Source organism: Ctenopharyngodon idella, chromosome 19 (genome assembly GCF_019924925.1).
Source record: "Ctenopharyngodon idella isolate HZGC_01 chromosome 19, HZGC01, whole genome shotgun sequence".
Taxonomy (NCBI): Eukaryota; Metazoa; Chordata; class Actinopteri; order Cypriniformes; family Xenocyprididae; genus Ctenopharyngodon; species Ctenopharyngodon idella.
In genome coordinates, this window is record NC_067238.1 from 8,462,622 (window position 1) to 8,487,531 (window position 24,910).

At 36.0% G+C, this 24,910-nt stretch overlaps 2 protein-coding genes across 9 annotated transcripts in view; both read right to left on the bottom strand.

Annotated features, from left to right (window-relative positions):
- Positions 1–4,845, bottom strand: part of cspg5b (chondroitin sulfate proteoglycan 5b) — a 39,484-nt gene extending 34,639 nt beyond the window's left edge. For 3 of the 8 annotated variants that reach the window (XM_051873553.1, XM_051873551.1, XM_051873550.1), the window contains exon 1: positions 4,342–4,845. In XM_051873553.1, the coding sequence (XP_051729513.1) occupies positions 4,342–4,444 (103 nt within the window). In that variant the 5' untranslated portion in view covers positions 4,445–4,845. The remainder of the gene's footprint in view (positions 1–4,341) is intronic. The other 5 variants (XM_051873552.1, XM_051873556.1, XM_051873555.1 and 2 more) reach the window with 3 other exon arrangements.
- A 1,052-nt stretch (positions 4,846–5,897) lies between these two features.
- Positions 5,898–24,848, bottom strand: smarcc1b (SWI/SNF related, matrix associated, actin dependent regulator of chromatin, subfamily c, member 1b). Its single transcript, XM_051873545.1, has 28 exons — positions 24,609–24,848; positions 23,758–23,877; positions 23,449–23,534; positions 22,539–22,620; positions 22,355–22,447; positions 18,706–18,775; positions 18,161–18,230; positions 17,969–18,044; positions 16,617–16,739; positions 16,382–16,461; positions 16,059–16,180; positions 15,914–15,973; positions 15,787–15,821; positions 15,540–15,652; positions 15,297–15,368; positions 15,089–15,202; positions 14,854–15,007; positions 13,911–14,021; positions 13,698–13,757; positions 10,975–11,233; positions 10,734–10,886; positions 10,012–10,061; positions 9,799–9,892; positions 8,519–8,652; positions 8,272–8,406; positions 7,800–7,956; positions 6,335–6,406; positions 5,898–6,233 (listed from the first exon to the last, which is right to left on the bottom strand). The coding sequence occupies exons 1-28, from the start codon at positions 24,783–24,785 to the stop codon at positions 6,187–6,189; spliced, it is 2,919 nt and encodes a 972-aa protein (XP_051729505.1). The 5' UTR covers positions 24,786–24,848; the 3' UTR covers positions 5,898–6,186.
- Positions 24,849–24,910: the final 62 nt, after the last annotated feature.

Genomic DNA, 24,910 nt, shown 5'->3' on the forward strand with positions numbered 1-24,910 from the left:
ACAAACCTTTTCACTCTGCCACAAAGATCAATTGGGGTCCTCGTGATGATGCATTATTATGCTTACTGTTACTACCTTTTCATGCCATAATAAAAGACCCATGTCTGCAGTTGTGCCACCCTGACATTTGAGAACATACACATTGCTGGACAAACGTTTTTCCAATTACCTCAGCTTTAAAACTACTGATTTTTATAACATTTGTTTATAAGAAAGGTTTCAAACATAAAATTATGCCATAGTATTTTATTTTGAATTTCATATTATTAAAACACCATTTTAAATAGTTTTCTTAGTCTGTTCATTTGTGCAGACAGTTGCGGCACATGACATTTTGGAGGTTTAAGGTACCAAAACATAAAATAATATTTATTACTTGAATGTACTGAAAATGTATTCAAACCAAATAGGTTTTAACAGAATAAAGTGATATGTTATGAATTTATCAAATTATTTTAAAAGGAAATAATGCACTTGGGCACAAAACACATGCCATGTTTTTGACCCATATAGCCTTATACAAGCTGTTGTGGATTTCTAGAAACCAGAATTTTGTCTTAATCATGTTAATGTGTTAACATGACTGATTTATAATCAGAACATCCAAATTCCAGTTAATGCAAGAATATTATATCTTGTGCATGTATACATGGTCAATGTGTGTGCACTGCACATCATCAGGTGTTCGGAAGAGATCGTCCCCTTGTCAATTTAAACACAGTGTGCCTAGAAATGTTTAACGAGAACAAAACTGGATCAGTGACATGCTTAATTCAACTGTAGTGTTTTACTGCACAGACGCTGAAGATCAGCAAGTGTCCAATAGGTTATGTAGTTCCATAAGTTTCCAACAGTGTAGGCAGCTCTAGTGTCAGCGTCTGGCAGGATAAATACCATTGGCCCTCACTAGGAGCTCCATACGGACAGGCTAGGCGGGCGCTAACACTTGCTCATTGATGCTAATGCTCATTGACAGTCTCTGCTGTTATGAGACCGCAGTGGCAGATGGCTCTCTTGTGCCATGCATGGAAAGGATCTAAGCAACTTTAGTGAGAAAGTGCCCTAAAGAAATGATCAGAGGTTGGTTTAAGAGGTTTTAAAATAAACATCCAGACAGACTAGTGTCATTGCATGGTTCAAAGACTAAATCTGTGCATGTTTTTGTGAATGCACCCTGCCTTTTGTTCTTTATTTCCCTCTCTCACTCTCCTCAGGTTGAGGTTGTGAGTGCCAGGTCTTGGCAAAAACAACAAAGAACAGTAACAGCCTTTTGTCACAGCATGTCCACTAATTTCAGCTAAGCACTAACAATGCATGTTTCAATTATAATAATGATTGTCCCTAGTTTAGCATAATAACAAAAGAAACACCGACCATAAACAGAAGAAGGTACAGTTTCTACCTACTTCCACAACAGTCAACAATACATTTCAACCAAATGAATAACTATGAAAAGACGTTTGACTGAACTCTCCAAGTCAATATAAAATGGTGTTCACAACACAAAATTTTACTTCTGTAACTTGACGCATTTCTAAAGGAATCAGGACATTCATTGACAATCTTGTGGGCAGGATATGATTTTAAGAACTGATAGTGGTGTATGTGACAAGTAGTCAGAGGTGAGGGGTTGGGAGAAAAAAAAAAAAAAAAGAAAAAAAAAAAAGGTTTAGACAAACATTTTTTTTTTTTTTTTAATAATGTGCACCGATTAATGGTTCACAATAAGGAAGTGCCACAAGTACAGTATATACATAAAGCAACGTCAATTTTGATTTTGCGTTGACTTTAAAGTAGTGGTCGACCGATATATCGGCCAATATTCACTCCAAAAACGTAAGCCTTTTAAGATTTACGCATTTCAATTAATAGCAAAATTCCATCAAATTGAATCGAATAGGCCTAATCCTTACATATTTTAACTGAATAATAGATTATTCAATTATTGAATTAAAATATGTTAGAATTATTCAATTCAATGGAATTTTACTATTAACTGAAATGCATAAATCTTAAAGGCTTTTTTTTTTTTTTTTTGAGTGTATGGCATTTTTAAATCACATTGGCCATTATGTTTTTCTGTTTGGTGAAAACTGTTCAGATTTTAACAGGAATGGGACTTTTATTTTGATATTGCGTAACTTTTAAAGGGTTAAAAACATATTTAAAACAGTTCATGTGAGTTTAGTGGTTCTACCTTAATATTATAAAGCGACGAGAATACTTTTTGTGCGCCAAAAAAACAAAATAATGACTTTTCAACAATATCTAGTGATGGCCGAAAAACACTGCTTCGTAGCTTTACGAATCGAATCACTGGTTCAGAGCACCAAAGTCACGTGATTTCAGCAGTTTAGCCGTTTGGCGATATGAATCACTGATTCGAAACAAAAGATTTGTAAAGCTCAGAAGCAGTGTTTTGAAATCGTCCAAAAGTCGTTATTTTGATTTTTTTGGCACACAAAAAGTATTCTCGTTGCTTTATAATATTAAGGTAGAACCACTGAACTCATGTGAACTGTTTTAAATATGTCTTTAGTATCTTTATGGATCTTGAGAGATTCTGTGGCTTTGCTCTCAATAGAGGCCTCACTGAGTCATCAGATTTTATCAAAAAAAAAAAATCATCTTAATTTGTGTTCCGAAGATGAACGAAGGTCTTACGGGTGTGGAACGACATGAGGGTGAGTAATGAATGACATTATTTTCATTTTTGGGTGAACTAACCCTTTAAGTTCTTGATTTCAAACTATGCTGCGCTATATTCAGTTTGCTGCTATGTCACTGTGTACTGCATGTAAAATTAGCCTTACCTGGTATTTATTTGAGAAAATAAGTTTCCCAGTGCACACAAACTTGCCAGTGCACTGTTGGTTATAGAGTTTACCTTTTTATTCATATTTTTAACTATTTCTTTGTGAAACATACTATAATCAGATTACATAAGAAGTTTCTAACAAATAAATCCATTTATTTTTACATTTTAATCAAGTTAATTTTTATATATATTTTTAAATCAAATATTTCTAATTTAGCAAATATGTAAAAAAAAAAAAAAAAAAAAAATCTAAATTAAACTGCAGCAATTGTTATGCATATTATTTAAATTAAATATTGTAGTATGATATATATCAGACACCCTGCACTCTAAAGATATTGATATCAGCATGGCTATCAAAAAGTGCATATCGGTCGCCCACTACTTTACCACTGAAGTTTACAGATAATCAATACTGTCAATCATCATTTACCAGGAAGTGTGTTAATCAATATTTCCTTCCAGCAACATGTCAGAGCAACTGCATCATTTACATGTTCCCATCCCCACATACATACACCCTCAGTTACTGTTCACTTCTAAAAAAGAATTTCAATTAGAGGGACAACAGATCTGCATGGCTGAACAGAGCTCTATGGAATGACAGACCCAACTACAAACTGCAGTAGCTACAAAAACAAACTAAAAACAAGAGAACTGGATTTGTTAATTGACTTGATCATAAAAAGCAAACTAAAAGGTTAAAATTGTGTGCTTTCACAAGCCCATTTTGAGTGTACCAAACTGCTTTGGTCAGATTTATCATCAGAGCCTGCACGCATAATCAGCGTCCTATGTTGATGAAGGATGCATGCAGTGATGCTATAATACATAAACTTAGGGAAGTCAGCCAAGAGGTCAGAGGTTCAGCGAAGTACAACGGTTTAAAGTTCCTTATGCAAATGAAAATTTCCTGCTTTACACAGAGTGAGATGCAGGTCAACCCCACCAATGTGACAATTTGGTAGACATGCAGCAAAGCCAACTGACCTCATCTTCATGTGCCACTGCTCAGCTACAGCATAAAAGAACATTTTTAAGGACCGAAATTTACCAAAATGCTGCTAATGTATAAAATGTGTAAGTTATTTGGTCCAAGATTAGCCATGAATAAATAAATTGAAATGATATTTACAAAAAATGCCATTAAGTTGAAGAAAAATAAGACATTAGATTAGAATGAGGTTGTGCTTTAGTAAATTCTCTCTCATTTACATACATTTTAAAATTCCCAAATGACTAGAGCTGTCTCAAGTATTATGCAAAAAATATTTTACATAATTAATTCATATGTAAACACTGTTGTTGGGTGATATTTTTAGAGACCTATTTCGCTGGATACAATATTAAATAACATGTACTTTAAAACATTTTAAACAGTATATTTTATACTCTTATATGTCTTTGAAAGCTCTGATTCCAACAGGTCACAACAGAAACGACCCACAAAGCAGGTCTCTGTTAAAAGCAGGAAGGCAGGCATTTCGAAAGATTGTATAATAATAACTCAAACATGTACTTACCATTAGCACACAAAGGAATGATGTGCAGAAGCAGGACGCTGGACAGCACCATTGACTCCCAACCATAGACTGCAAAAAACATCGTGCGCCTGGAATTCATCATGACTCAAACTGTCTTCAAAAACACTTAAACTCAACCAGTTGGATCTTGTATTTAAGATATAGTCATAAGGAAGATATTTTGGAGACTTTGAGCAATAATCCTGGATATAAATCTCCTTAGTTTGAATGCGTTCGAAGCGCACTACTTCATGCCAACTTCGGATGTTGTCTTCAGTTATTATTCCTCTTTGGTTGAGATTCAGGCCACCTTATGCGTCGCTAGGGACCCGTCATCTCTTATCCAACTCCAACAAGATGCTAAGACATTTAAATGTGTCTCACCGGTAGGCATCCACCACTAACTGCGGTAATTCCAGCGGACGCCTCGCACACACGCTTAACCGCGCGCAGCCCACAGCGAGTTTTATCAGTCAGTGGAACTCACGGTTGATGTGAAACCATCTGCGCATGCGCATCATTACCGACACAAATGCTCTGATTACTGAACTAGTGAGCTGATTGAGACACACCCAATTTGCCATGTCTGATAATCACTGAAAAAGTCAATCATTTCAGGAGTAAATAAATATCGCTCATTTACTGTCCCCCAAATTTACTTTTAAAATATAAATATGAATATATAGAATCCGTTTCATTATACATAGGCCTAATTTCAGTTAAACTGTTTGGATTGAGATTTTAAAAAAATTATGCAGGCGGGTCCTACGAACAAAGCATCTGAAATTGGGTCACCCATAGACGCCAGTCCACACACAAACATTTTGTTTATTTGTGCTGAAAAGGGGGACACTCCTTAACAGTAACATTGTGCCTACATTATTAAAATCAGAGCATTGAAATTACGTTCTTATATCAAAATTACATTCTTACCAGTGTTGTTTTAGTATTATTTATATAGAAATAGGATATTAAGATTTTGAACTTTTATTTTTTAATTTTCAGTTTTCATTACGTTACAGAAATTCTGTTATGTGCTTGTCTTTTTCATTTTTATTTACGCTTTTAATTATTTTAATTAAATATTTTAATTATTTACTCACCCTTATGTTGTTCCAATTCTTTCTGCAGTGAAACACAGAAAATTATTTTAATGGAAATAAAGCTGCTATTTATTATTCCATATACTGATAGTGTTTCTTCTGAAAATCTCCCCCTGTAGCTCTCAAATCTCATTTACGAGCTCCACAGCTCCCATCCCCTTCACTCTCACGTATGGAAAAACAGCTTTTAGAGATTTATCCAAAACCTTGTGCACTAGAGTGATCTGAGTTTCTTTTAAAAATTAAAGCAGTTAAAAATACATCTGGAACAGATCAAGGAATGGTGCAGCTCAGTTTTCTTCATAGTTAAAACAGTTCACTGCCACAAAATTCCAAGATACTTTTATCACAAATATCAAATTAAATGTTTTAAATGCATCAGAGAATAAGCTGCTAAATGTATCAGAAAACCTTCTAAAGTAATCTTCCGTATAGATTAGCTCAATCAAAAGGTTATAACTTCATATAAAAGATTTATTCAGCCACAAATGTTTTAGTGCTTGGTGGCAATACAAAAACAGATCTACAAACATTAAGTACAGACAGATATGGCAATGAAAAGCCTCAAATCTTATCCTTAAATGCCAGCATCAATGCATAAAAAATATTAAATATACACAGAGTAAGTGCTATTGTAGAGGTGAATGTTGGTAACTTGTACATGATGTGACTGTGTCCTTCATGTGATCTTGCTGATTTTGGGTTCCAAGGCAGTGAAGACCTAACTCTCTGTTAGTGGACATTACATGGGGGCGGCCCCATCAGCCTGTGAGGACGGTGGAGTTTGGTCTGAGTTGGAAAGAAAATGAAAAGCAGCCTAATTCAATTTGAACTTTTCGAACAACATGCCAGTGTTGATTAGCATTCGAGTTGTGGCATGTGTTACTCACACATGCCATTGGGAGCTCCAGGCTGCCGAGCACCCATCATCTGTCCAGCACCAGCACTGCCCACCGAACGACCTGAGAATGATGCAAAAAGCAAACTATTATTAAGGTTGACATGAAACAGACGTTTGTCTTTTCTTCCCTATTGTGGGAATTAATTGGACCCAGGGCTTGACATTAGGTTTTTTGCTCACGAGCCACTATGGCTAGTGGTTTTACAAAGTAACTAGCCATTCTGCATTTTCACTGGCCACAATTTTGTTATTAGGAAATAACATTTTATATGATTAAAGTTGACTATGGCATGCCAAAATTTACTTGAGCTACATTTACAACCCTTTTAAATGTAAATGACCACTGTACACACCCAAATCAGGACTACATGAAATGTATAACACTACAGGTCATTATCTAATATTTAGCTCTGATGAGGTTGTGTAAAGTTCCTTTTTTATTAAAACAAGCTGTCTATTAAGACATAAAAACAGTAGCTTCTTATTGAATTTAACAAAATAGTGGTCCAGGGGTGTGTAAGATTAATTGAAAAGATAAAAACTAAACTAAAAAAAAAAGACCTAGACAGAGAAACACTGTCTGTTTAAATATTTATTAACAAAAATACTAGCAAATACTGAAATGCAAAGTAGAAAAAACATCTCTGCACTAGAAACAAAGAGCAAAGTAGAACTCAGCCACACTATCCTTTATTTGGGGGAAATAAACTACATTTTAGTGTAGTTATGCAAATCATTAGTATTTTAGTATGTTTCAGTAGTGTTTTAGTATACGAGTTAAAATTCTGTAATGTGATGTGGTCACTACCAAAATATTACTGTCACTACAGAGAATGTGCAGTCACGACCAAAACATGGGATGTTTTGTCAAAAATAAAGTATATTTAAATATCAACTAAGATGTTATTATAGTGTTTGGTTCAATGTATATTTAAACCAATGAATCCTTAACTTTGAAATCAGTATGATTAACTTTATGCCTTTTACAAAGAAAGACTGGATTCAAAATACAACAAATCTCATAAATTACACTTGAAATATTGTTAAAATTGTAATTGTTATTGATTAACCTGTGAAAACCTATTAATAAAATAGCAAAAAATTATATTTACAAGGTAGAGGTAAACAAAATCTTAATAGGTCAATTTAACCCTTCTTATTAAATAATATATTATTGTGTTTTGGTAGTGACAAATTTGGGGAGAGGAAAAATATTCCATACTCAAATACAGTATGAGAATTAAATGCACAATTACTAGAAATGTGTACCTTGGATATTATACTATTTGCATACATACAAAATTTGTGGGAAAAGACATTTCCAACTCTGACTTTGAACCAATTCTATATAATTCGACCCACCAAAGTGGCTAGCGGGAGTGACTGTTTCACACTGTACGCGGACCCTCGCAAATGCGCAAAAACCGAAGTATACTTTGATTCTAAGGATGTACCGTGTTGAAGAGGGTTGTATGCAGTACTGCTGCTCTGTGTGGCTCCTGCTTGCTGCTGCGGTTCCATGTTCTGTCGTGCCTTCAGCTCGGCATATTTCACCTGCTCCAGGTGGAAGTTCTGCCTCTCAGACAATAACTGTTGTCTCTGCTGCTCCAGCTACAACATACAGATATCACATGAAGTCTAAACATCCTGAAATCTCTACATTAAAAATTCAATTGGCAGTCAACAAGATCTTTGGAAGGTTTGGAACAACATGAGGGTAAGTAAATAATAACAGATTAATCCCTTTCGAAGATTAATGAAAATTATGAATGCATTTTTAACATAAATAACTTCCAAAAATAAATCAATGGGAATTAAGATGGAGGTCGTAAATCTGCATTAAGAAAGAAATTAATGTCCTCCAAAAGTTTCTTGTAGTCTTGGAAATATGCCAGGTCTTGCTTTGAATGAAGCACACTGACTCACAGCCTCTTTTTCTCGATCCATAATGGTCTCTAGCTCTTCAAAGTGTCTCAGTTTGATCTCCAACTTTTTCATCTGAGTCTCAACCAACAGAGCCACAAGAGATTTGATCTTCCTCTCTTCTACTGCTGCCAAGTGCTAGAGGGACAGAAGAGGAAGAAAAATTGCAAGTTCAGATGAATCACATTTTTGGTCACTGTTAATGGTTGTGGTTCTTTAGGGGGCACATGAAAAGAGGTTTGACATTCACCTTTGCTTTGGTAGCTGCAGAGGCCAGTGCTGCAGCAGCAGCTGTTGCGATGTTTCCCTCCACCAGATCAAGCTCCACCCTCCTCTTCATCTCCTCCCCCTCCCCTTGGGTGAGGGCCATGTCAAAACTCTCCTCTGCTTAGACATAAACAGTATGAAAGATCAAGAAATCATACACAATCACACTGCCTACAGTAGGGACTGCATGACATCTTGTTTTTTTTTTCCACTTGTTGTCTAGAAAGTAATAAACTTTGTGAGCAGAAAGGAGTGAAGATGACATGGGTAAGGAGCAAAAGCATGCATGTACACTACTGTTTAAAGGTTTGAGGTTAACAAGATTTGTTTATTTTTTAAGAAATTAATACTTTTATTGAGCAAAGATGCATGAAGCTGATCAGTGACAGTGAAGACATTAAAAAAAAATCTATTTTAAATAAATTTAATCCAAGTATTTAATAATCTTTGTTAATGTTAGTTAATAAAAATCCAGCTGTTCGTTGTTTGTTCACAGTACATTAATGTTAACAAATACAACATTTGATTTTAATAATGTATTAGTAAATGTTGACATTAACATTAACTAAGATTAATAAATTCTGTAGAAATATTGTTCATTCTTAGTTCATGTTAACTAAAGTAGTTAATGAATGTTAACTAATAAAACCTTATTGTAAATTGTAACCAAACATTGTTTTCAACATTGATAAAAAGAAAAAATGTTTCTTGAGCACCAAATCAGCATATTAGAATGCTGTAGAATTCATGTGACATGCTGCTGAAAATTCAGCTTTGCCATCACAGGAATAAATTACTTTTTTAAAAAATATTAAAATAGAAGGAAAAAAAAATTAAATTGTAATATTTCACAAAATTACTGTTTTACTGTATTTTTAATCAAATAAATGCAGCCTTGGTAAGCATAAGAAAACATAAAAAAAAAAAAAAATCTTACTGTCCCCACAAAAGCACTTCTAACATGCTTTGTGAATATTAAGAGCTAAGGGTTCACATTGCTTTTTTTTGTGTCATATTTTGGCATATAGGTTGTTATACAAAGCCAAAGGCACGATGCAGGGAGACATGTTAGATAGCATCACATAAAAACAGACATACTATGCATACTATGCATACTGAATTCTGTTCAAATGTATACTATTTTGAACACCTTTAGTGTACCTGCAGCTTCAGTAAATATTTAACAACATAGCAGCAATGTGTTAAATGAAGGTGAATGAATGCAAAGAGTTTAAATATGCAGAGCATCTGTTATGGTCTGACCTGCTGTGCTCTCCTCTCCTCTCTCTCCTTCACTCTCTTCTTTCTCCTCATTCTTCACACGCTCTCCCTCTCCCAAGATGCTGTCACCCTCAAGCTACAACAGACAATACATGCTCAGTGACAATCACATTTTTTCTTATTAAGATTTATAAAGTAAGAATATAAAACATCAGAACGAATATTTTTTTTCCTATCAAAAGAAGCTTCTCATACCTTTTCATGCTGATCATATTCAGTGTTCATTGGTTCTATGCCACTCCCATCTAAAAAAAAAAAAAAAAAAAAAAAAAAAAAAAAAAAAAGAGAGAGAGAGAACCATATATTAGTCATAATCCAAATGTTAATCATAAACTGTATTATATAATATTTGGTGTATAGAGGATATATAAGGTGATTATTTAAATTACATTAAATATTATGAAAATTATTCTTTCACTTACTGCCCTCCCCTGGATGTTTCAAGTATGACCATTCTTACATGACTCTAAAATTAATATACACTATCTTGTCCAAAATCCAAAAATGTAGGGTCAGTAAGATTTTTTTTATTGTTTTTGAATGTTCTAATATATTTTAAAAATGTAATTAAGCCAAGTTTTCAGTAGTCATTACTTCCATAGCCATAGTCTTCAGTGTCACATGATGCTTCAGAAATCATTCTAAAATGCTGATTTGGTGCTCAAGAAACATTTTTTATTATTATCAAACTGCTTATTATTTTTGTGAAAATCGTGATACTTTTTTCAGGATTCTTGGATAAATAGGAAGTTCAAAAGAACGGTATTTATTTTAAACAGAAATCTTTTGTAACATTATAAAATGTTCTTAACATGGTTTTAACATGCAATTCAAATGTGAATTCAGGGGGAGAGTTTTGATGTTGTGATTACATACATCACTTAAAAACATTACACATAAAAAAGTGAGATAAGTACCAGGCTTTTCTGAATGGTCAGCATCAAGTCCTGCAATGCCGCCAGTTTGGAGTGTAAAGGCCGGATCTAAATTATGCCTAACTCTCTGTGCCTTGTGAAAGCTAGCATTGAATAACTCTGGCGGGGCCTCTTCTCTTGCTCTCGAGAACTCCTCTGAAAGACAGTTAAAACATTACATACGTATTTTCTCTCACCACACATATCTTCAAATCAGCACGCACACTAACAAACAAACTCTTACCTAAAGCTGCTTTGGCAGCTGCGGAGGCCACTCGAGGGTCGACCACAGATGCAAGGAAAGCAACAGTGCTCATTACAGGGTTCCCTGACTGGCTGAAGGGGACAGGTTGATAGGCCAGAGGACCCATTGAGGCTTCAGAGTTCTCTAGGTACGGGTCCTCTATGGGCAACCGCAAGAAGTGAAGAATACAGTCATCCTGTGTGCGGCTACCCACGTGCTCCGACACCTTATTCCAGTCATCTTTATACATCTCCAAAGCCTGAGAAGATAGACAGCATACAAAAAAACACAAATAATGACAACCTTTATCAGGCCAAGGGCCCCTTGATGGATAGAGAGCAGAGACTCCCATTACACTCAGTTTAAAACTGAGGCTGCATCCAAAATTGAATACTCTCTTGAGTAGGTACTTTCTTTGAATAAGTACTTACTTTGTAAGCACTAAAAAGTATGTTTTATATAGTATGAATATACTACATTCACCATTATCATGTGACCTACCAGCGTCAGTTGCATTTGTTCACTGCCATTCACAAATCCTCTTCCATGGCCTCATGGGATAGTAAAGCGTCAATTGTGTACACACTTCAGAATCTTGCCAGTATTAGTAGATCATCCGAATACTTTTTGCCTACTCTTTTATGAGTACTGTGAATTCAGACATACTTCTTTTGTCAAATACTGTTTTTCACCTACTAAATATTAGGGAAGTATGAGATTCTGGATGCAACCTGGGTGTTGCATAGTAAATTAATATGGTACTATACATATGATATGACATATCATAACATATGTATAGTATCATATTATATATTTTATGTTGTTTATTTTGCAAAGCCATTATATAAAATGATTTAATTATTGTTGTATATTATATATTATATGACAACAATAACAATAATAATAATAATAATAAATTATTATTATTATTATTATTATTATTATATAATTACTGTTGAATGTACAGATCCATACAGATTACATTTTAATTTTACTTAATACATTTTAATGTGGAAGGGATAATAGAAATGTAGCTTGATTATAGATTTCAGGGTACGTACAGATACTGTAAAATGAAATTCAAGGACTTTTCAAGCACTACTTTTTTGGTTTTCAAGGTTTTCTGCATTAACATATTCTTGCTAATATCCCTGTTTTTAAACAGGAAGTTTAATAATCAAGTTATGAATAGGATATTTGAACAAAGACAAATTGAAAAAAGAAAAAGACTGCATTGACTTGTACCTGAATCCACTGTTAAAAATAAATCATCCACCTGCCAACCGCCTGATGATATTCTGTGATTTAGATATCTGCACCTGATCATCACATTACAATTATTCAAATTCTAAGTGTTAAGCATGATGATATGGTAACATATCACACTGAAGAAGGCTGCTTACAAATTAACATTTATTTAAAATAAAAGTTCTTTTTAGGCTAAATTACATTTCCTTAATAGCCTAAACACAGGCTTTACTCCCATCAAACTTAAATTGTCACTGTTTCATTACAACATTGTAGAAAAACACTCTTATCAGAATAAGGTCTGTTAGTTAAGCTTGTGTATATTTTTAGTTAAAGCTGTTAAGTTATAAATCAATATCTCATGAAGGGTTTTTCCTTTGTGTTTTATATAATGACCACTAGGATGTGCTCTAGGTACATGCTTCCCTTGATTGGTATTCCCTGAAGAGAAATACGTTCAGTTGAAAACGAAAGAAAAAGAGTGACGCTCGTTCGTTGCGTCTTACCGTGAAATGAGAGTTCCATGTCTTTATTAACACAATGATTTATCTCTCATCCACCCGCAATTAATTGGAATGTTTTTTTTTTATTACTTTACTTTAATAACGCGCGGAATATCCGCAGTATACGCGGATATAATCGCAATGCGCACCTCACTATCGAGCGGTTCGAGAATGGACACAGGCCGGGAACCCGCAAGTTTTGTCGACAGCCGGAGGCGGCACGAAATTTAACGGAGGCGGCCGCCTCGTAATTCTCCATGCAGGAAAAACCATAAATGGCATCGTTGTTACAGAGTAAACTAGCTGGTAAAGTGGACTTACTTATTGCCGAGTTAACTCAAGTTATCATGAGCATTGTAATGTTTAAAACAGGTCTCTCAACAAATCTCTGTAGACCCAACCGGGAAGATTTTAAAACGAGCGGTCCATTCACAAATACTAGAAATACAAACCGGAAGACAGAAGACAACAACCGCAGCGCTGAGAAGAGGCTGGGCTACATAAGGTCTGTATCAGACGGGCTGCAGCGTTAATTTTGCATTAAAAGATTTTATGTTTATTAAAAAAAAATTATAGGCCTATACTTCGTATTCCAATAATTCAAGCACTTTTCAAGTACCTTTTCAGGAATATCACTATTTTCAAGGTTTTCCAGGGCCTTAATTTTCAAAAAGTCAAATTCAAGTACTTCAAGCACTTTAAGCACTTTGTGAGATTCTTAACTTTATTTCCAGGGCCTTAAATTTCAGAAAGTCAAATTCAAGTACTTCAAGCACTTTAAGCACTTTGTGAGATTCTTAACTTTAGTTTGTGTGTGTGTGTGTGTGTGTGTGTGTGTGTGTGTGTGTGTCTTTTGTAATTGCTTGACATCAAAAAATTATTGGCAACCCCCTGCAGTACTGCAGTTGAAGACTCCTGAATACAAACCTTTAAGCATTCAAAAAAATCTTGTTGACCGTTTGAATGGCTTACCTCCAAAAGCAAGAGTGTTTCCTGTTCTGTCCATTCTCTCCCTGCATTTGCGCCTTTACTCTAAAAGATAAAAGAAAGAAAAAACTAAGACAGAAAGCAAGCACACAGCATTCAGATGCTGAAGCTCAATGCAATCAACAGATTCTAGAAAGTTCTGGTAAAGCACTGCTAAACTGAAACTATGAATGTTGCAAACATTGTTTGTGTTTTTACCTTTGGATGTTTCTTAGCATAAATGTCAGTCCGTAGACCAAAATTCTGCAGGTCAGATGGTTTTTCTGTCGATTTCTCTGGGAAATGCAACATATGCTGAGAAGCTGAAACCTTTCAACACACAACAAATAAACAATATATCATATTTATTAAACATTTTGTATAATGACCATTAAACTATATAATTGTCCCAGACAACTGATTGCTGTCTACTTAAATCCATATTTCATGTCACCTATTAGACACAGCAAGTTATTTTGTTACATTTAAGAGGTGATGATTTAGGGTGCTTTCACACTGGCAGATTAGTTTGAAATGGCACGATTTGCATGAAAAACTGGTAATGTGAAAGCTCTCATAAGAACCCGGGAGCCCATAGGAGGTTGTCTTGAGTTTGGTTGCAATGAAACTGGAGAGATTTGCATGAACGTGAAAGCGACTTGCACTCAGGTGCGCACTTGTTCAAGAAGTAAAGTAACCTGCACACGTGTTTTAGTAGATGGATAACGTCACTAATTCAATGACGATGACGATACGATGATGACTGGATATGAGCGAGAGTGAGCATGCAGTGTCATCATGTAGAGAGAGTGCAATCAGAGCGGCAAATGAATGGCTCACAATCCGCTGTCTCCTCAAAAGAGCCCCTTTGCAAGCACCAGAAAGCCGCCTTTATGCGACGCACATATAGTAAACCCAAGTGTCGTTCGCTCCGCTGCGCATACTATAGCATAACAATATATTGACCGACATTCTGTTTTCTATCATGCGCCATGCACGTTGGTGATGAACACAAGATGAACGCAAATGCACCAGAATTTAACAGTGAGTGTGAAACCAGACCAACGCTGTGGGGGGCACCGGGAACAATCGGACTCGTACTGCAGCAGACGTGCCCAGTGTGAAAGCCCCCTTAAAGCACAAATTTGTTGTTTGTCAATACCTGTAAGGGTCTGTGTTGTAGTGGGACAAGTCCGGACGGTGTGTCTGTAAGAACATTAAAGTGTGGCGTTGGGGGTGGGCCCATGGGGAGGGGTCGACTTTCTGCATCTACCTGATAATTTATCAACCCCCACTGCTCCAAAAATGAATGAACCCTAAAATGCACATCAACAGGTTTATGAACAAATTGCAAAATACAGGTGTCAAAGTAAGTGGGTACAAGTGAATACACACACCTTATAAGTGCACACACATCTCCTGTCAGGTTTCGTCTGCAGGAGGTTGAGGTCAGATACTCCTGAGGGTTTAGCCGGTATGTGTCAATCATGAAGTTGCGGTATGCAAGATATCTACAAACAAAATATGAGCATGTTTATTTAGAGTTCAATATGATGAATCTCATACAGATAGCATGTGCATAAATATGCATATACACCGACTTACATTTCTGGTGTTTTGGACTTATTTTTCCCATTGAAGAACTCGGGCAGAGCTCGTCTCTCTATCTGATGAATACTAACGCACAAAAATAAAACGTAAGAATGGAACATATAAGAAACAAAATTAAACATGTAAGAATGGTAAATGCCCAAGTATGGGCAGAGAACTAGGTCTCAGCTCTGATACCTATGTAAACTGAGAATTTGAGTTGCCATAATCTGGGCACTTGTTTAGTTAAACCCTCACCAATTGTAGTCGAACCATGAGGCATAGGTGGGCACAATAATGTGATGCGTTTGCTCTGTGGCACTCTCCTCCCCCTCCATCCCACGGCCGTACTCCCTCTGCTCTTCCTCATCCTACACACACAATAGGTCAGAACTCACATATTTAAAGAATATAGTCGATCTAGAGTTTCTTTGACTGTAACTCGGTTCTAGATGTACATTCTGTGTTAGACTGGACAGAAAGCAACCATGACAGACTGACTTACTCTGACACCAGAGAGCAGGTCCTCTTCCTGGTCATCTGAGAGGAACACATAGATATTTTAGGTTATTATTGAAATGACATGAATACAAACAGATTCACTCAATAGTGAATTCCACAAACAAACTTACCTAAATCAGCCATAATGCCTCCTTTGACTGGAGTGTTTTCACTGTCTTTTTTTAGGTTCACTGTAGCCAAAAATAAATTATGTGTTACACTTCCGACATCTCTACATGAGCACTAAACACAGAGGGGTAGGGGGGAGAAACTTACCATTTTTAGGCAAAATGACCTCCTCCATGTTAGGGACTGGCGTGGGATCCTCCATGTCTTTAGTGAGGTCCTCCTCTGGCTCAGCCTCTTCTGGTTGGCCACGCCTCTTATACACCCCTGAGCTATTGAGTTGTACCAACATTAGTTATTAATAATCAAATGTAATCCTCAATCAAACTACGGGGGATTTGATTCACTCTTTCTAAGGAAAAAGCTACAGTGATTTAGCCACTAATGCTCCCTGACTTCAACTTTAACTTCCAGCATAGGTGACATAAAATGTGGCATTGCAGTGACAACAAATTAAGTGACTACAAAGTAACCTTTTCTTTCCTCCTTTCTTCTTAGACTCAGAGGATGGTGGAGAGGGGGAGCGACGCCTTTTCTTCCCAGGTTTCTGTTCCTTATGAAAGAGAAAACAAATAAAACAGGTAGAGTCTTAAAAATACAAATACTTTAAAACAAAAAACAAACTAAAATAAACTAAACAAACTAAAATACATTTAGCAAAACAACTGAGTTTAAAAAAATTGAATGAAATTAGATAAATGAACATACCTCTGTGCTTTGGTAGATACGCCTGCGGAAACTCATACTATTCCCATTCTCGTCAATCTCATAGTCTTCCTCATTCATCCACTCATTATATGTGTCTGTGTCGAGAATCCATCTGGCATGAACCTAAGAAAAAAAAAAAAAAAAAAAAAAAGGTGTTCAAGTAGATATTCACACTTTCCTATCATTACAAATAAAAGACCATCTTAATATTTTAATTAGAGAACCACCAATGTATCGGCTTCAAATATTTATCAGTTGATTTTTTTTTATCAATTTAAAACCTTTGGCATATCGGTTATTGCAGCAATAAATTAGGTATTGTACCTTAAAGGTGCTATATGTAATTTTTTTGCTTTACTAAAGCATAAAAATACATAAGGTTTGCAGATACTTAGGAATCATGATAAGTTCACATACTTGTTTCTCTGAAAAACAATGCTACAGCCAGTTATTCTACTTTAAAATGTACATTCCGTGCCGGAATGTAAATTTTGTTTGGTCTGTGTGATCCACCCACTGCCAATTTACCCAATAGTATTTTGACTCCCCGGGTTGCCATTTGGAGGAAAACACAGTGTATTGCAGCCATAGAAGCCAGCAAACGAACAGGGTCAGAGATTCTACCCAACCTAAAAAGCCTCAGCATCCATCTAAAAAGCTCTATGACCAGACAGAGGCATATTAAAACATGGATAAATCAACTCATCAACTTATAACGTAAGGCTTATCACCTTTTCATCACCACGTTTAATGCGGCTTTTTGAGAACACCACTTATATAGTTAAGTGGTGCACATGCATTTGGTGTGAGCACAAAACCTGCAGGAATGACTAAAATTATGCGCAATACAAGCACTATTCAATTGGAGGGACTGAGACGAGTGAGTGAGAGGAGGAGGGTGTGCGTCAATTCGCCGTCAGAGAAAAGAGAGTGTGAGAACGCACAGCTGGTATCGGTGTATCGATACTGCAGAAAAGGAGTATTGGAACCATTTCATATATTTCAGTATCGATACATATCGAAATATAAATATATTTGACAACACTTGACTGCAGAACCCATTTAAGCTGCTAGCTGTCAATAGTACATACTGCACCTTTAATGCATGTGTTTTTGAACTTTGCACTAATGAACTCATTTAAAAAGTGATGAAAACAGTAATCTATTTAATGACAAAAATTCAAATAATTGAGCAAGTGACAAAACAATATCAGAATTGGCCCAGAGTTAAAATCCGTATCAGCCAAAAAAAATCCTATCCGTGCATCCCTAATTTTTCATGCAAAGATTAGTGGGGGGGGGGGGGGGGGGGGGGAGAACTCAAGGTATTAATACTAAAAGGATTTTTTCACCTTCCAGCACCTGTCTGGGTTGGGAGGTTCCTCCACTTCTCCATCTATATCATTTGCTGATATAAGGGAGTCATAACTAAAGAAATACAATATGAAACATATTTCATCATTGGGAAAAAAAGAGAGCAAAATGTAGCATTTTCTAATCTGCTTATTTTGAGTACATGTATGAATGTGTGATGTATTTTCTACCTGTCTGGACACATGCCCCAATGTACCATCACATGCCGATCCAATCGCATGACTGGTCGAAGCCACTCTTCTGGAAAAAGGCCCAACAGTGAATGTTATACACAGGGAGATATGAACACAAATGACAAGTAGCATACAGTTTGGATTGGCGGTATGATTCTGTTCCGGGCAAGAACTCCTTGCACATCCATGCAGCCTAGTATGGATAAGAGCAGGGAGCGCAGTGATAACCCCCTTAGGGTAAACCGAACAGAACCAACAAATGTATTGCAGATATTATTAATGTTCTTAATGACAATAATTTAATAACAAAATAAATCAAGATAAATGACAGTCTGATTTAAGAGGAACGATAGGAGGAGCTGGGGATGGAGGAGGGTAATTAGCTCCTGAGCAACGCGATAAAGCTGCTGAGAATACTGAATGGACCTATATAGGGATGCGGTGATAGACATCGTATTCCTATAGGTAGACGTGGATCAGCTGAGATTCAGACTGACGTGACCTGCCAGAACTAATGCTACGCTTGATAAAAATATACACACCTTCATCTGCTGTGGAGGATGATGGGTATACCTGGTGGGTGGCTTGTGACCTCTCCTCTGTCACTGTGCCCTGAAAAGGCAAGACAAAATTGTGTATACAGTCATCAACAATGTATATATTAGGAATGTGCAAAATAAAGCAATTAGTTGAGTATGTGGCATAGAGACAGAGCGACACGCGTCATAATCTGAAAACTACACCCACCGGGGGGGAGGGGGGGGCAATCCAACCCTCTCCATTGACTTTGTATTGCGTGAAGCTGACTCCTTATAACAGAAAACAGAACAATGTCTAAAAGCTGCTATGTGCAGGGTGTATAGCAAACAAGGTAAAAAAAAAACAGAACTAAGTTTTTATAAGCTCTCGACCCAAAAAAATGAGCGTTTAAGGACACAAAAGTGGATACAAGCAATTGAGACAGAGCGCAACATGTCATATTACTCTGAGCACTATGCCCACTGGAGAGGAACGTAATTGGTGACAGGATATGCTTTATAAAAAAATAAAAAAAATCATTCATTATTTTTAACCATGTCAAAGGATTATTTCACCACCCTAACCTGAGAGGGCTTACCAGTGACAAAATGTTTACATAGGCAAACTGAGTGTCAGGATCCCACAATTTACCCATTCTTCCTGCTGATGCTTCACGTCTTATTGTCTGTATCCACTTTTGTCTCCTAAAAGGCTAGCTTTTACGGTTCGATAGCTTATAAAAACTTATGCTTATAGCTTATAAGTTCTGGGTTTTTTAGCTTGTTTCCTGTACACCCTGTCACACAGCAGCTTTTAGGCATTGTTCTGTCTTCTGTTAGAAGCAAGAAATGACAAGAAGGCAGCTTCACGCAATATAAAGTCAATGGAGAGGGTTGGATTGTTGGGCATGGCCTAAATGCGCTCTGTCTCTATACGGTACTTGTTATTATTACATTTAAATCGTTTTTCCCCCAGTTTCACAGACAAGGCTTAAGCCTAGTCCCAGACTAAAATGCATTATTGAGCTGTTTAAACTAAAAGCTACTTGCACTGACATACTGTATCTTAAAATATGTCAGTGCCATTTTTTTTGTCTCAAGCAGTAGCAGCCTTTGCTATGTTTCACTTGAAACAAGCCTCGCAACTGAAGGGCCCCCGCCTGCGCTTGAAAAAGAGCCTCGCCCTCAGTCATCACAGCTCGCACACACCAGGGTTGGAAATTATCGGGGCTTGGGGTAAAAATGCTACAAAAATTAATAAGATTCTCCTAAAACTCAATAAATATATATATATATATATATATATAGGGCAAAAAAATGTCCCTGTATGAGTTCTTGTTTTTAATATTTATAATAGCCTATGTTTGTTTGTAACTGTTTTCCCGAGCATCAGCACTCTTGCAAATGTGATAGCCCATTGATTTTATACAACAGTGCAGGCTATGTATGGCATCTAAAAGTTGTGTGTAAATGACTGACTTTTTCCACATTTGATGTAACTTCTAATGAGAAAAAATTTATGTTAATTATTTTATTGATGTTAATTTTCGCTTTATCACCATAGCTTGCTCTACTTTGTTGTAGATCTTTAGACCGTTATGCTGTTTAGAAGTCTGTCTGAAATTAATTTTGTGACTAATTTCTTCATGCGAACCTGCAAAGTCATTGCCTGATAGGGCAGTGAGGCAACAAGTTACTCCTAAGCTTCCGTACACAGTCACAATTGCTTTGTCCCTGAATGAATCAGCTGTTTTGAACGGATTGTTTGACTGAATGATTTAATGACTCACTCGTAAAGACAATGATTTGCCGCTACTGGAAGTTTTAGTTTAATTTCATTTCCCCCCCCCCCCCATCATTTCATTTTTCTATATTTATATCTCACGCTTGCGGCTGATAAAAATCATTCCTGCAGTCCACCATTCAGCAAGAAAGAATGCCCGCACTTGCCCAGATGCCAATTGAAGATGTTATGAGATCGCTAGATAATAAGGATATACTTGTCAGAGCTTTTGCAGCACTTCGGAAAGCAAAGTTCTAAATGTCAAATTCGTAATAGGCCTAAGTGTAATATATTTCTTCTTGATATAGCCTAGCCTATTTGTATATTCATATTGTATTATTAACTCCTATTAAATCACTTCTAATCCATATTCTCTCATTTTTATTTCTTTGCTCTCAAGCTTATCACGCTGTCCAAGGTGCTCGCTGAGGGGAGGACTGAATTGACAAAGATTGAATGTTTTCGGTTGTGATTGTAATGCATGGACAGTGGTAGATACAATGCGCTTATAAATGTGACTATTAGGAGTGAAATATGAGTTAACATTGTTAAATATAACAGAGATAATAAAGTAGGCTAATTGCAGTTGCATTGCATACAATATTTCATTAATATCCTCCTGGGACCCAGGAATAGACTTTGGTCCTCTGTAGTGGACATTATATTTTAGTGAATTTCTCTGACATCATACATGTCACAGTTTTAAGTCTGGCTGTCCTGTAAAGATCACATTCAGGGCTTTGCAGAGATACCAAATGTTTGGAAGTTTCACCATGACAACAACTTCTCCTTGGTCTTTAAAAATGACTGACATTAATTTAGTGATCAAATTTAGCACTCTTATGGAAATATGATAATGATATTTTGTAATTACCATTTAAATTGGATTATTTTTTAAATGGTTTGTTATAAATCAACATCTCAGGGAAATGTTATGGGGTTTCTAATCAAATAGAACTTTCTGTTACAAAACAGGGCATTGATTTCATACATGACCTCTGTAGAGGACAACAGGACTTAAATCATGATTATCAGGCATTTTGGGAGACAAGTGAATAGTGAAATAAATTATATATCAATATTCCTATTAATTTTAGATATTATTATGAAAATGTTGCCAACTTTTACACTTCTTTTTTCATTACATGTTGCTCCAAGAACACATTAATATGCAAATTAGATACAGTGTATAGATGCATTGTATTAAATGGGAAAATCCATGTATGGCCATTTTACCCACATATTGCATAAAGTAAAATGGTATATCGATTCATTCTGTTCTATCTTTCATAACATAGTTGAGAATCATCTTTAAACAAAATTTAGTTAAAAAAAATCCTGAAACCTAAAAATTGATTGGTGAATTTAAAAAAATTCCATCGTTTTTGCCTATACATGCAATTTATTGTCATTTTATTTTTTAAACAACTTAGTCCTGCTGTCCACTACAGAGGACATAGCATAAAATATGAATAAAATATAATTTTTCAAAAATGTTATTTTTTCCTTTTTTTCTTATGCTCTAAACAATGTAATGATGTGAAAAAATATTAAATTCAAAAACTTTTTTTTCTGGGTCCCAGGAGGATATAGATTTATAAAATAACATATATGTATATATATAATTAATATATATCTTTTTTTAAGGGGGGAGGGGAGCCTCCAAATGGCAAAGGCCACCTCTGGTCTCAGGATGCACACCAGTAATGTTTTTTACTAAAGCACGTTAATAAAAGCTATTCCTAATCCTGGCTAAATAAGTCCTGTCTGTAAAACTGGGCCTTTATGTGTTAAGAGTACTTGACTACAAAATTAAATACCCATCTGCAGCATCAAGTGTGTAATGATTATTTTTCTCCATTTCTTTGGTCCTTTTGTTTTTCCACTGACCTGGTGTCGCACAACAATGTCTTTGAGTTTAAGTGCTTGCTTCTGTTCAAGATCAGGGGACAGGTACACCACAGGTCTGCTTATTAAGTTATTCTAGCACAAACAAAACACATAGGTCAGATACTGTACCACACTTAGATTTGCTTATGATCTTCGTCTTTGCAAAAGATCCAAGCACAAATACCTGTATCAGAGTTTTCTCCACACAGACGAACATCTCTACATTGCGATCCATTCTGGATGGATTCTGAAGATCAAAGCGTCTCCTTTGATAAATAAAAGATCACACACTAGATGAGATAAGTTTAACATCATCTTTATCGGACACCGTGCGGTGGGTGGCACGATGACTAAAATCTTACATCATGGAACAGTATAAGTAACTTTAATTATATCATCATTATATTATACATAAAATCACACATACACTACCATTCAAAAGTTTGGGGTCAGTAAGTTTCTTTTGAAAAATTAATACTTATTCAGCAAGGATGCATTATATTGATCAAAAGACAGTAAAGAAATTTACATTATATAAAAAAGATTTCCATTTTAAACAATTACTGTTCTTTTGAACTTTCTATTCATCAAAGAATCCTGAAAAAATGCATCACAATTTGCACATATTAACATATTAAACTGCACATTTTTTAACATTGATTATAAAAAGAAATGAGCATCAAACCAGCATAGTAGAATGATTTCTGAAAGATCATGTGACACCGACAACTGAAAAGGCTGCTGAAAAAATCATCTTTGCCATCACAGGATTAAAATACATTCTAAAATATATTAAAATAGAAAACCATTATTTTAAGTTGTAATAATATTTCACAATATTACTGTTTTTACTGTATTTTTGAGCAAGTAAATGTGTTGGTGAGCACAAGAGACTTCTTTCAAACACCCTAAACTCTTACTGACCACAATCATTTTAATGGTAAAGTATATATAGATCATGGGCATAAACCTAATGATAACACATAAAAAAATGTTAAATAAAAATAAATGGTAAATTAGAATCTCTACATGTACATTGTACATATACATTTCTGCCATTATACCATCCAGCACTATTCTGCAGTAATACTAACCAGCCCTGTTCTGTCTTAAACTTGTACACTGATCCCAGAATATGACAGAGAGCACTTCCCGGCCTCAGGTCCTGAAAACACTTTACCTGAGGACAAAGAAACACTGCTGAAACCAATTCACACAGATAACTCATTATTTTGCAAATCTAGGTGTCATGCTTTGACTTGATCTGGGTGTGGTAATCTGATGATTACTTCCTTGACTCAGTCAATCAGGTTACAAATTAAAAAACATGTAGATAAATTTACAAGAATAAAGGTGCTTGAGCATGGCTTGTCAGAGAAAGAAGTGGAAAAGCAGCAACTCACTGGGAGTTTTGTAAAGCTTGGGTTATTTGCTCGCCGGCCAAATGTGTCTTCCTGAAATTGCAGCAGTTGGATGACCAGCCCAGACAGAGACTTGCTGGAGGGAGCATCAGTCTGCACATACTTGAGAGGGGGAAAAAAACAAAATACTATAAATTTATCTTGTTTTTTAAAATTGCACAACAATTTACAACCACAACAAAAAATCTGACAAGAATTGCAAAGAGGCCTATAACCTTAACAATGTTTATGAGCTTTCCCTACAATGGTCTTTGCTACTCACTGTTCTGGTTTGCACATTTAAACAGTTTAAAACATTAGATGCATCATGGCATGTGTTATCTACATAGTGGACAGTGGGCAGGGACGGCATGGCACTGAGAGGGGGGTGTGTCAGTCAAGTCAGGTAAACAAACACCTTTGACCACAAACCTGTTCCTGCAAACTTAAAGCTGCTAGCATGCTGCTAACATCAACTTTTACTTACATCGCATCATATGGAAACTACAAATCAGTTTTTATTTTTATTTTATACTGAATCAAAGGGTTGAGTTGTGGAGTTTGATATAACCATAACTTTATTGCTAACATGAACACAGGATGAAGGTGGTCACTTCTGTCCTGTCAGTTACGTTGTGACGGTGTTCTGTCGAGTTAGCTTTTCATTTCTGTATTATATAAGCCAAACAAACAAAATACCGCCACATAAAAGAGTATTTAAGAGTCAGTTTAAGACGTTAATTATAATCAGAAATCGACAAAAAAAAAAGAGCAAGACAACCATAGCTGACTGTTTAAAAAAAATTAAAGAAAGCTTCATGTATGTGGGTCCTCAGGCTATCTAGCTCGCTAACCTTTTTATAATGCTTCCCAATCCAGCTGCGCACTGTTTCCATCTGAGAGATTATTTCCGGGTTCTCCCAGAATTTACAGCACGGTCCACCGTCCATTCTTCGGCTCAATGAAGAGCTGCAACCAGCTTGACTTGTCGTAGGTCCCGCAACAGCAGATCCTATGGATTGTGTGGCCATTGTTACATGCTAATTAGCCGCCGCTACCCAGAATAACTGAAGACTCCACAGCGCCTCTAGCGGTTAAACCAAAAAAGGCGCCAACGACGCCTACTGCATACTACACAGTACATACTGCATAATGG